This window comes from Chiloscyllium punctatum, chromosome 38 (genome assembly GCF_047496795.1).
Source record: "Chiloscyllium punctatum isolate Juve2018m chromosome 38, sChiPun1.3, whole genome shotgun sequence".
NCBI classification, from domain to species: domain Eukaryota; kingdom Metazoa; phylum Chordata; class Chondrichthyes; order Orectolobiformes; family Hemiscylliidae; genus Chiloscyllium; species Chiloscyllium punctatum.
The window spans coordinates 8,125,101-8,137,476 of record NC_092776.1 but is presented as its reverse complement, the minus strand read 5'-3'; the positions used below and the strand labels follow the sequence as shown (position 1 = coordinate 8,137,476).

Below are 12,376 nucleotides of genomic sequence, written 5' to 3'. Positions count from 1 at the left end.
TATACATGTACAGTTTATTGCATGTTGCTCCAGGACAGGTCAGCATTTTGGACCTTTAGGTAGAACAGCAATAAACATGGACAAGTCTCAAGACTACATAAGTTCCTAAAAGATGTGAAATCTGGTTTTACTTCTTGCCACTTAACTTCTTCCTGACTGGGCGAGAACAAAATGCCTCTGTTGACCCAGTTCTTTATGTACAGCTAAGAGTCAAGTGTTTTAAAAGTCAGAATCTTATATTTGGTTCAGATACATAAAATTTTCTGACAAAATGCACCAATTTTCTCAAACAGGACTTGAAACTGGTCATAGTCTAATTTTTTGGAGCTGGTAATAAATGTGTCAAAACCAGTCAATAATTAGTCTATCTACAGTCTCCATATTCAAAGCAATGTCAAATTATTCTGATGGAATGTTTAATACAGAAGGTTCTTAATTCAAAGTGGTCACATAAAATAATCTTTGAAAATTTGCCATATTGTCAGTTTAAGGTCAATACACCTTGAATTCATTCAACAACTGATTTTAAAAACTCAGCCTCTTCCCCTTTCTTCTTTTTGAATTTGAATTATCCAGCAGTATCTGGAATTTTGGGGCAATTTGTTTTCGCCAGTTCAAGCACTTACTTTTTTCCCACCTTAACCAGCCAAAGTTTTGTATTGAATTGTAAATTGGAGTTTCATAACTTTCAGATTTGCCAACTGATTGATTCACAGCAAGACTGAAGCAGTAAACTCTGCTTTCATAAGAGATTTTAATAGTTCTGCAGTGAAATCAGTCCTAATTAATGCAAACACCCTTTTAACCAATTATTATTATTCAGATCAGAGATGGCTGATTTGCCACACAGTTCAGAGTGTTGAAATTAGAAGTGGGAAACCTCTTGTGAAACAGTGGTAATAGCCTTTCCTCTGACCCTAGAGACATGGGTTCAAGTCCCACAGTCTCCAGAAATATGTAATAACATCTCTGAACAAGTTAATTAGGAAATATCTCAGGGTTAAATATCTTAAAGCACTTTCTCCCATCTTCTATGATGCAACCTTTGTTTTCTTTCGCTTTTCGGGCAGAGATCATACATTGCTCTAATTGCAGAAATGTTGAACAGATATACATAATGAACATTAGAAAAGGCGGCAAGTTGTAGCACAACATTTTTCATCACAAGAGCTTTATCCAAGTGTTAAACACACATTTTCCCAAATAGGCTTTCCCGAACCTTGATATGTATGGACTTAAAATAATCCAACTCATCTGCTTTGCACAACTATAATTTTCATGTGCAGCAGTTATAGTGTTTTTACTGCAATTTGTAAGATGTTTGCACAAACAGAGCTAGTTGAATATTGCATATTGCATTTACCCTTAAGTCAACCTCCTTAAAAAGGAACATTGATCCAATTATTAATTTATGCACAGGTGTTTGCAAAATTCTGTTCAATAGAAGTACAGCACAACACTCACTATATAAATCGGTTTCATCCAAGATTTCTGATTTGATAATTTCTTCAATTACATCCTCTAGAGTGACGACACCTAGCACCTCGTAAAATGGATCCCCCTCACCTTCATTGTTCACTCTCTGTACTATTGCCAGGTGAGATTTACCTGCAAAGGTGGAAAAAAGAAGTAAATTTGAAGGTGAGTCGTGAGACATGATAAAATCAAAGCACACACACTTGAAGAACCAAGGTTACTGCTTCACACAGATAGAAACCTGCTCTTCCTTAAATTTACTGATATTAATATTCAATAATTCAATTACCTTAAAAACCATAGATGTCCATATGAACAAAGAGAGCAGTCACCATTAATAGTTGGCTAGATTGATTTTAAAATATTATAATATTGCAAAATAATTAAATAACAAATTAAATTCAAACTATTTTTGATCTGTTCCTACTGTGAAGGCATAATTCAATGTGAACCATAGCATATGCATACCTGCAGTCTAATCATATCCAAATACAAAAATGCTTTTGCAAAAATTCATCAAAACACAGCTCAATGCACTGGCAGAATATTGGAAAGCAGACGTATACAGAACAGTTAACAGGTTAAAAGTGGGATAACAATATAACAAAACTCTTTAAGCTCTTTAACAAATGCTTCCATGTGTCAGAGTACATCCAATGATCCTAAGGAAAGTAGGGAAATAACCAGTGAAGATTCTGGAAATGATATTTCAGACAGGTTCAATTAAGAATGATTATGCTCTGAGAGAATTGCAACATTTAAGAGGCATTTGGATGGGTATATGAATAGGAAAGGTTTGGAGGGATATGGGCTGGGTGCTGACAGGTGGGACTAGATTGGGTTGGGATATCTGGTCGGCATGGACAGGTTGGACCTAAGGGCCTGTTTCCATGCTGTACATCTCTATGACTGGAGCATTTAATATAATATTCCATCATATTCCGATAGACAGAAATTGCCTATTTACAGATCAGTTAGTTTAATATGGGCAACAGGCCATTTTGAAATAGTATTATGCTTGACAAACCTTATACAAGTTCTTTAAGCAGGTGACAGATATAATGGGAGATGAAATGGAATGAATGTGAAATATATTTGAAACGGTATTTTAACAGAAGCAGAAAAAGGTAGCAACACAGATCAAAACTAATGGAACAGATGTAAACACTGTTTCTTAGAGTAACTGGAAGCACAGTACAGAGTCTTAGTACCACTTCTGTTCAGTGTGCATATCAATAGGTTAAATTTTGGATGAAGAATATCTCATCCAGAGTTGCAAGTGATGCTAAAATAACAAGAAATATAAGAAATTCTGATGATCAAAGGAGCTGAAAGGTATCATCAATATGATGGAAAGGGCTGAAAAACAGCAAGTAGAATTCAAAGTTATACATAATTTAGTGCACTTTTGTAAAAGAAATTATAAATTGAATGGACAGGGTGAGGAAGTTATGTGACATGGTACACGTGGACTTGGAAATTCAAATTTATAAGACATTAAGGAGATACTGTTACAAAATATAGAATGCAAGGCTTTATAACAAAAGGAGTAGAAGATTTTTTTAAAATCAAGGTTTAGAGTCATAGAGCATGAAATCAGGCATTTCGGCCCAACTTGTGCTTGCCGACCAGGTTTCTCAAACTAAAATTAGTTCCATTTTTCTGCATTTGGCCCATATCCCTCTAAACCTTTCTTATTCATGTACCTAGGAGAGAGTGAGGACTGCAGATGCTGGAGATCAGAGCTTAAAAATGTGTTGCTGGAAAAGCGCAGCAGGTCAAGCAGCAAAGGAACAGGAGAATCGACGTTTCGGGCATAAACCCTTCTTCGGGAATGAGGAGGGTGTGCCAAGCAGGCGAAGATAAAAGGTAGGGAGGAGGGACTTGGGGGAGAGGCGCTGGGAATATGATAGATGGAAGGAGGTTAAGATGAGGGTGATAGGCTGGAGAGGGGGTGGGGACGGAGAGGTCGGGAAGAAGATTGCAGGTCAAGAAGGTGGTGCTGAGTCTGAGGGTTGGGTCTGAGAAAAGGTGGGGGGAGGGGAAATGAGAAAGCTGGAGAAATCTGCATTCATCCCTTGTGATTGGAGGGTTCCTAGGCGGAAGATGAGGCGCTCTTCCTCCAGGCGTCGTGTTGCCATGGTCTGGCGATGGAGGCGGCAAAGGACCTGTATGTCCTTGGCGGAGTGGGAGGGGGAATTAAAGTGTTCAGCCACGGGGCGGTTGGGTTGGTTGGTGCGTGTGTCCCAGAGGTGTTCTCTGAAACATTCCGCAAGTAGGCGGCCTGTCTCCCCAACATAGAGGAGGCCACATCGGGATCAGCGGATGTAGTAAATGATGTGTGTGGAGGTGCAGGTGAATTTGTGATGGATATGGAAGGATCCCTTGGGGCCTTGGAGGGAAGTGAGGGAATTGAAAGAGGTGGCGGTTCAGGTAGTGTTATAAGGTAGTCATCAATGTAAGTGAAAGCTTGTGCTGTGCTTATGGATGATATCAGGTTGGGGAACTAGTGGATGAGAAATTAGAGTGGGCCAACAGCAGATTTCTTGAGAGAATTCCAGATGTAACAGCGCAAAAGCAAGAAAAGAAGTTGATGCAAGTCATTTTTTGGCACGATTAGACATCATTGAAGAGGGCTGGACGCAGGCAGTCTCACCAAGCAGGATGACAGGCTTGCAGAAGAATGGCATAATACTTTATGTCAAAGGTTGCATAGTGAATGAAATAGATGAGGAAGGAAAGTTTACTTACTAGAATGTCATGTTTGGCATTGAAATGTAATTATAAGTGCTGATTTGGTACCATAGTAGGGATATAAACCTGATTAGAGGGTTTTCCGGTAATTGAAATATGTTAAATGATACAGCATGGATATAGAATTAAAATCAAGGAGAAACATGGCAAAATGTGAGAGATAGGTTTTCCTTTTTCAAAGATGAAGGAGAGAATGTGGGAGATAAACATCAACAAGAACTGTTCGGAGCAAAATGTCAATTTCTGTGCTATACGTTTAATGAGATTGAACTCAATTATCACTGATTGACAGAACTAAAACTGTTTCATTGCTAAAAGTAGAATAAATTACCTGGATTAAACATCAGTTTATGGGTTAATTCAGACTGCTTACATTTTAGAAGTATTTGGTGCTCTGTTTATTAGTTCAATTCCTTTATTTAACAAGCAAATAAATGACAAGTCAATATTAATTACCACATCAGTAAATGTTTAAATTGAAGCTTTATTGGAACATTGTGCAATTAGAATAAAACTTCTGAAATTTTCTGGTAAATCTCACAGGATATTCATTATCTGCAAAGGATTGGATACAATGTTTTAGAAATCCAGTTTCCAAAAACATTCCACTTACATCAATGAACGGAACATTTTGAGATGCACATTGTCTAAAATTTTAAAAAAACTTATAATCCAGTATAAAAAGCACAACAATTTGACAGTTACCCTATATCTTGACTACTTACAAATGCTTTTACTACTTCATAACAAATTTTAATAAATATACCTGGTTTTGACCACATGACTTGTGAAATAATTCAGTAGCTCTCAATGTCAGAAAGTCAGTTAATAACTACACTAGATATTAGTTAAGCCAAAGTCTTCAATGTCAGGATTATGATTTGCAGCAAGATGAACACCGGATGGCTTGTACACTTAAAATTACTACACTTTTGCATTATAAGTATTAAAGCAGAAATAGACTATTTGAATGAAAAATATATACTCTTAATTCACACTCATATTAAACTTAAAAGGTAAAGCACATTATAAAGCATTCATAAATATTATCAATAATACTGCTGTTAAAAGCCAATGCTTGTCGTCATTCTGTTGATTTCAAAGCTATCCCGAAGAAGTAAAAGTGGATTTGTGGAATATAAGACTTATATAACTGGTCTGAAACATCACGATTGGACAATACATAATAATAAAGATATTAATTAACTTTATACCTTTTCTTTAACGATGTAGGATTGTGGCAAATTATCAAAATGCAAGTCTTTAAAAGTCATATTATGCCATTTTATTGCAAAGCTCAACAATTTGATCCAAACACAACAATGTGCATTTTAATTATTTGGAACTAAATTGGATTTGTCCACTTTCTAAAATGTGTTTTTATCCCAATGCCTTTGGAATCCAACTGACAACCAAAAAATAAAACACATTACATTGCTAAATTCTCACAATTAGAAATCATGGAATACGTGAAAAAAATTGCCTTTTCTAATCACATACCTTCATGTCACGCAAAACATTCACAACATTTGTTTCTCACAAGAACAGAGATGCACAACTAAGCCATGTACATTTTCAATATGAACACTGAGCCAATATAACGAAAACAAGAACAGTCTGTAGGCTACTTCTCTGTCAGCGCTGACTCAACATTATGACAATCACACAATACTTCCTGAAGGCCTTATCCTGTCTGCCTGTATCTACAAAGGTGAATAAAGTGCTGCTTTATTAAGAGTTACCTCTCACTCACTAGACTTTAGACCAATCCACATCCAGATAACTTGCTCACATTTTGATGGCAGGGACAAAGACTATCAGAGCATTGAAGACAACCACAACCTTCTAAAACAATTCATAAAATTCCAAATAAAACAATATCCAACATTTTCAAAAAAGGTCATTCACTTTGCTTCCCCCAAAGATAACTTTGCCTTTAAAAACTATTTCTGATTCTGAATCCAAATTTTTGAAAAAAATTAGTTCATGTGGTCATCTCTGGCTGGGCTAGCATTTAGTTTTGAGTAACATGTAGGTGAACCCAGGTAAAGATGGCAGATTTCCTTCCCAAAAGGACATTAGTGAACCAAACATGTTTCTCTATGACAATCAATAGATTTACATGATCAACATAGGCCAAGTTTTTACACATGTTATGAAGGTGCCAGTGTTGGACTGGTGTTCTGCGAGTTTTTAAAAGAGTCATACAGCACCGAAACAGACCCTTCGGTCCAACCAATCCATACCTAACATAATCCCAAACTAAACCAACCCCATCTGCCTGCTTCTGACCCATATCCCTCCAAACCTTTCCTATTCATGTATCCATCCAAAAGTCTTTTAAGTGCTGTAATTATACCTGCATCCACCAGTTCCTCAGGAAGTTCATTCCACACGTAAACCACCCTGTGTAAAAACTGTGCCTCATGCCTTTTTTAAATCCCTCTCCTCTCACTTTAAAAACCTGTCCCCTTGTCTTAAAATTCCCCATCCTAGGAAAAAGACAACTATCATCAACTCCACCTACAGTATACCTTTCATTATTTCCTAAAGTTCTATCAGGTCACCTCTCAACCTCCTACATGTCAGTGAGATTAGTCCCAGCCTACCCAGCCTTTCTTTATAACTTCAACCTTCCATACCCAGCAATATCCTGGGTAAATCTCTTCTGAACCCTCTCCAGCTTGCTAATATCCTTCCTATAACTGGGCAACCAGAACTGGACACAGTATTCTGGAAGAAGCCTCACCAATGTCCTGTACAACCTCAACATAATGTCCCAACTTCTATACTCAAAAGACTCAGCAATGAAGGTAAGCGTGTCAAACGCCTTTCATCCATCCTGTCTTGATTTTTACTAACTTTACATTTCACCATTAGCCATTCAAACCTACTCAAAACAGTAGCCTCGGATTCAGGGTCACTAGTCCAATGACATTAACTCTCCAATAACATTAACCCCTCCCCCAACCCAAAAATAAGTGAATAGATTCCTCTTTGGGCCATAACCTGTGTATCAAATTTTGTTTAAATCAATCCATATAGGGAGAAGCTGAATCAGCTGGGGCTATTTCTCTGAAGCTTCAGAGGGAGATCTTTTCAAGGCTTTAGCAGACTTTCTGATGTTCTGAAACCACTTCACTGTTTTTCCTTCGTTTTAAGTTATAGCATCAATTGTCATTAATCACAACTAGCATACTGCATACAGTTCTCAAATCCACATTATTGGAGGGATGTGTTTAGTCTGGAGAGGTTGCAGAGATTTACCAGGATGCTCTCTGGACTGGAGAGCTTTAATTATGAAGAGAGATTGGATGGATTGGGTTTTGTCCCCCCTTGAAGTAGCGAAGTCTGAGGAGGGGTGAGTAGGGAACATGGCTGAAATGTCTAAAGTTATGAGGGCATAAACAAGCTGGAGGAAAAAAGATTTATTGGTGGAGAGATCAATAACAAGGGGGCATAGATTTAAGTGGTACGAGGTTGACAGGGGATGAGAGGAACTTTGTCTTGCATCTAGAGGAAAGTAGGAATCTGAAACACACTGCCTGTAGAGAAAGTAGAGACAGAAACATTGAAATGGTGCCTTGGTACTCATGACAATAAATTCAATTCAATTCAATGTCAAGGCATACAAAGCTACGGGCTCAGTGCTAGAAAATGGGATTCGAATAATTAGGTGGCTGTTTTTGATTGGTGCAGAATCGATGGGACAGAGGATCTTTTTCTGTATTTCTATGACTCTAAGCCATCCCACAAGGTAGTACGATTTGGAGTACAGGATTTGCTTCATTTTCTTTCATTCCCTGCCACCACTCTGCCTCATCATTAAGGCATCAAGACTGGAAGCAAGATGGACAATTTGCAATATACTGAATGACTGGTAGCAAGCTTCTCAATTATCCTGGTCAACATAACTAAGCTAAGCTGTAGGACAGTTTCAGAGTATCTTATAATCGTTTTCATTGTTGCTCCCTGAAATGTCGGCCATTTTACAATTGAGAAAACAGGATGGTTGGGGAAACTGTCCAAATGGTCGAAAACAGTCCATCAAACTTGATTTTACAAAATTTTTACCCGGATGTTGAGGATCAGCTTCACAGATGTTAGTGTTTATTCAACAGCCTTCCAATGGATCTGAAAAATATATTGGAGCCAGTGGTAATGGATCTTCCCTAGTATTCTTTTGGTCTACATCCTTGTTGCAAAATATTCACGACTATAATTTGTCAAAGGCTGAATTGGCACATCTGATCCCATGTTGGAGCTTTTTGTCCATGGTGGCTTTTTGAAAGAGGTGGCTGTCAAGGGATGAAAATGCTGAACATTATTCCTTGGAGTTTATAAGGATTAGGGATGATATTACTGGAATGTATAAAATTCTAAGGGGGCTTCACAGGGTAGGCGTTTACATGATGTTTCCACTAATGGGGGAGTCTTGAAATAGGGAAACAGTTACAGAATAATAGAAGATTTATTTAAAAGTGAAGTGTGAAGGATTTTCTTCTCCCAGAAGTTCGTACATGAATGGGATTCTCTACCACAGCAGTTATGGATGTATAATCAATGAAAGTATTTAAAGAGGAGGTAGACATATTTTCAAATATTTACTTATCTCAGGAGGGTTGGAATATAAAAGCACCATTGTGCTACTGAGACTTTATAAAGCTCTGGTTAGGCCCCATTTGGAGTACTGTGTCCAGTTTTGGTCCCCACACCTCAGGAAGGACATACTGGCACTGGAACGTGTCTAGCGGAGATTCACACGGATGATCCCTGGAATGGTTGGTCTAACATATGAGGAATGGCTGAGGATCCTGGGATTGTATTCATTGGAGTTTAGAAGATTAAGGGGAGACTTAATAGAGACGTACAAGATAATACATGGCTTGGAAAGGGTGGACGCTAGGAAATTGTTTCCATTAACTGAGGAGACTAGGACCCGTGGACACAGCCTTAGAATTAGAGGAGGTAAATTCAGAACAGAAATGCAGAGACATTTCTTCAGCCAGACAGTGGTGGGCCTGTGGAATTCATTGCCGCAGAGTGCAGTGGAGGCCGGGACGCTAAATGTCTTCAAGGCAGAGATTGATAGATTCTTGTTGTCTCGAGGAATTAAAGGCTACGGGGAGAATGCGGGTAAGTGGAGTTGAAATGCCCATCAGCCATGATTGAATGGCGGAGTGGACTCGATGGGCCGAATGGCCTTACTTCCACTCCTAAGTCTTATGGTCAAATATCACAGAATTGTTGGATACAAGGAACTGGTATGAATAAGGAGCTGGGGCCTGGGCAGATCACTACGATCTTATTGAACAATGAAGCAGGTTTGAGATGACAAATGGTCTATTCCTACTTCTTATGTTCTACCATATTCCTGAGGCATTCTTCTAACGTGTGGAAGGAAGAATATTTGGCTTACTAGAAGTAGACTAATACGCTTTGTTTTAGCAACACTCAACACAGGCTAGCTTTTTTGTGCACACAATTAAGAGATTAAGAATGAGGTACAAATAAGGGCAAAGATATTCCAATGGTTCAGAAACTTTAAGTCGTTTAAGATTCTGTAGTTATATCAGACTCAAAATGTCAACTGTATCTCCTCCACAGTTGCTGCCAGACCTGTTGGGTTTCTCCTTTATTTTTTGTTTTCGAAGTCAGATTAACTTTGGCACAGAGTCATAAGTTTAAAGACTTTTCCATTTAGATGGTATTTAATTCTTGACCTTCAAGGAAATGAATAGCAATTATTAGGTCAATTATAAAAGTTGTCTGGGTCATCGTAGAGCATGTCCAAATTTTGAAGGTGTCAGTTTCAAATCACCCACTCAAGGTAGTGGCAGTTTATCATCCTGACATAATTGTTTGGTGAATAGTAATCACAAGTGGAGATGTTGCAAATCACCAGGCAGTTATGTGGGAGGAAGATAGAAGAAAAGGAAAATTAATCTAATAGTTCAAAGGTGGCAAACATTTTCCTTCAATAAAAATACTTTTACAATTCAGTATAGGAATTTGAATGCCTAAACTTATAGAGAAAAGAATGATAAGAGAGTATAATCTTGAACCTTTTCCTTGCATTCCATTAAATCAAACAAGAGAAGGACATTAGTAAATTTGAGACAGTTTCTCTTCAAGTTTTCTCAATAAAAATACAGTGACAAAATACTTATTGTGTCACAGATAACAAAATGATTAATTATTTGCAGTTGAATGTGAAATTTTATTACAGAGAAAATGAAAATGTTCCCCATAGCTGGTGGTAAGAGAGATTGGAAGATACTGGAAAACATGATTGTTTTAATGTTATAAAAATTATTATTGAAGATGCAATCAAGTAGAGATATTCTTAAAAATGCATTTATAATGATGCTGTGCTTTCATAACATACTGTGTTACCCTGTGATTTCCCATTTACATAGCTGCTAAGATTCTAGATGTCAAAAGCTTAACATTTTAAATTAGTTCAACAGGTCCAAATTTGTGACCAAACTTATTCAATACACAATTCAGTAGTCATCAAAAAAAAATTCACATCTGGTTTCCCAAGAATACAACTGGCATTTTAAAATTCCCGTGAATGCTGTATGACTGAAGTTAAACCTTTCCCATTCACAGCTTGCGATCATTTGGAATGAATTTTCCAAAGCAACTTTAAAACCACAGAGGCTAATATTAGAGTTCAAATGAACTTTCCATTACAGCGATATTCTCACCAAAGCAACTACTGCTTAATCTGATAATTTTAGAGCAAGTCACTTGAATATAGATGGGGCATAGTTTAAATACCAGCCAGTCTGCACTGATGGATCGATTGAGACTAGTTAGACTTCCACCAAATTTAGTTAGCTATATAAGCAAAATAGTCATTTTCCCATAATTTATATACTCAACATACATTTCTTGATGTTTAAGGAATGTCTAATCAAAACAGTAGACAACTATAAATACAGCCTAAAGTTTCCATTCCTCTTACACAGACTCTTTCCAAATGTAGTCTTCTGCATTAGCAGTTTTAACATTTTGAAATATCTGACAATATTCCCACAGACACTATTGAGCATCCTTTCCTGGCTTCCATATAAAGTCTTCTGGCAACCGTTGTCAGTCGCTAGCACACAGGTTTCCCAGTGCATCAGTAAATAACATTTTGGACTTAAATCCAGAGACAAAAACCAATCCACATCAAGAAAATCTCAAATCTCAAGTACAGTAGTACTTTTTTAAAAAAGTCATCACAATTCCAAACATCATTTTTTGTTTAAAAAGAAATCTATACCCCTCTGCAAATGAATTTTGATACCATTTAATATTTTTGCATTGTTTTTTAAACCAGGGACTTATGGAGATAGAACAGCCAATATATACTGATGGGGATAACTATCCTTTTGCAGCAGCACAAAAATTAATCAGTCAGAATTGATTTAAACGCTCTGGTACCATACCTTATCACAATAACAATATTGCTATGAGCATTGGGAACCTACAACATTACAGCAATATTAAAGGCACATCACTGCATAAAGTACCAAAGAACATCAAATTGACCTTTTCGCAAATTATTAAACCAAGACAAAGAACATGGATTTTGGAAAAAACAACTGATTTAAGAACTAAGAGGTAGCACACGTATCTTGACGTATGATCTCTAGTTTGATTTGTTTTATTGTCACATGTACCCAAGTATAGTGAACAGCTTTGTTTATGAGCAGTACAGGCAGATCATTGTAACTAAGGACGTACAGATCATAAGGTCAAAATAAATTTGGGCAGAGGCATACAGGTTACACCGCAGGGTGTGCGAGGAAATAACAACATTAATAAAAGCAGCATTATCTGAAGTTAGAGAGTAAAAGAACATTATTAGTAATTTTTTACAGATTCAGAACTTAAAAGAAATGTAAGAGTAAGATCTGTTGCAGGGAGCTCGCAAGGAATTCCATGGTGTCGGTGCCATCTTGTCTTGTCTCAAAAAAACAGCAATTCCAAAGTTATAGGACAGTACAGCACAGTACAGGCCCTTCAGCCCTTGATGTTGTGCCGACGTTTTATCGTACTCTAAGATCAAACTGACCCACATACCCTTCATTGTACTATCATCTATGTGCTATCCACGAGTCGCTGAAATGTCCCTAACCTACCTGAACCA

The 12,376-nt window shown here is 37.4% G+C and overlaps 1 protein-coding gene across 2 annotated transcripts in view; it reads right to left on the bottom strand.

Annotated features, from left to right (window-relative positions):
* LOC140463320 (metal transporter CNNM2-like) overlaps positions 1–12,376 on the bottom strand; it is a 238,157-nt gene that overhangs the window by 90,544 nt on the left and 135,237 nt on the right. For both annotated transcript variants that reach the window (XM_072557109.1, XM_072557110.1), the window contains exon 2: positions 1,465–1,608. In XM_072557109.1, coding sequence (XP_072413210.1) covers positions 1,465–1,608 — 144 coding nt within the window. The remainder of the gene's footprint in view (positions 1–1,464; positions 1,609–12,376) is intronic.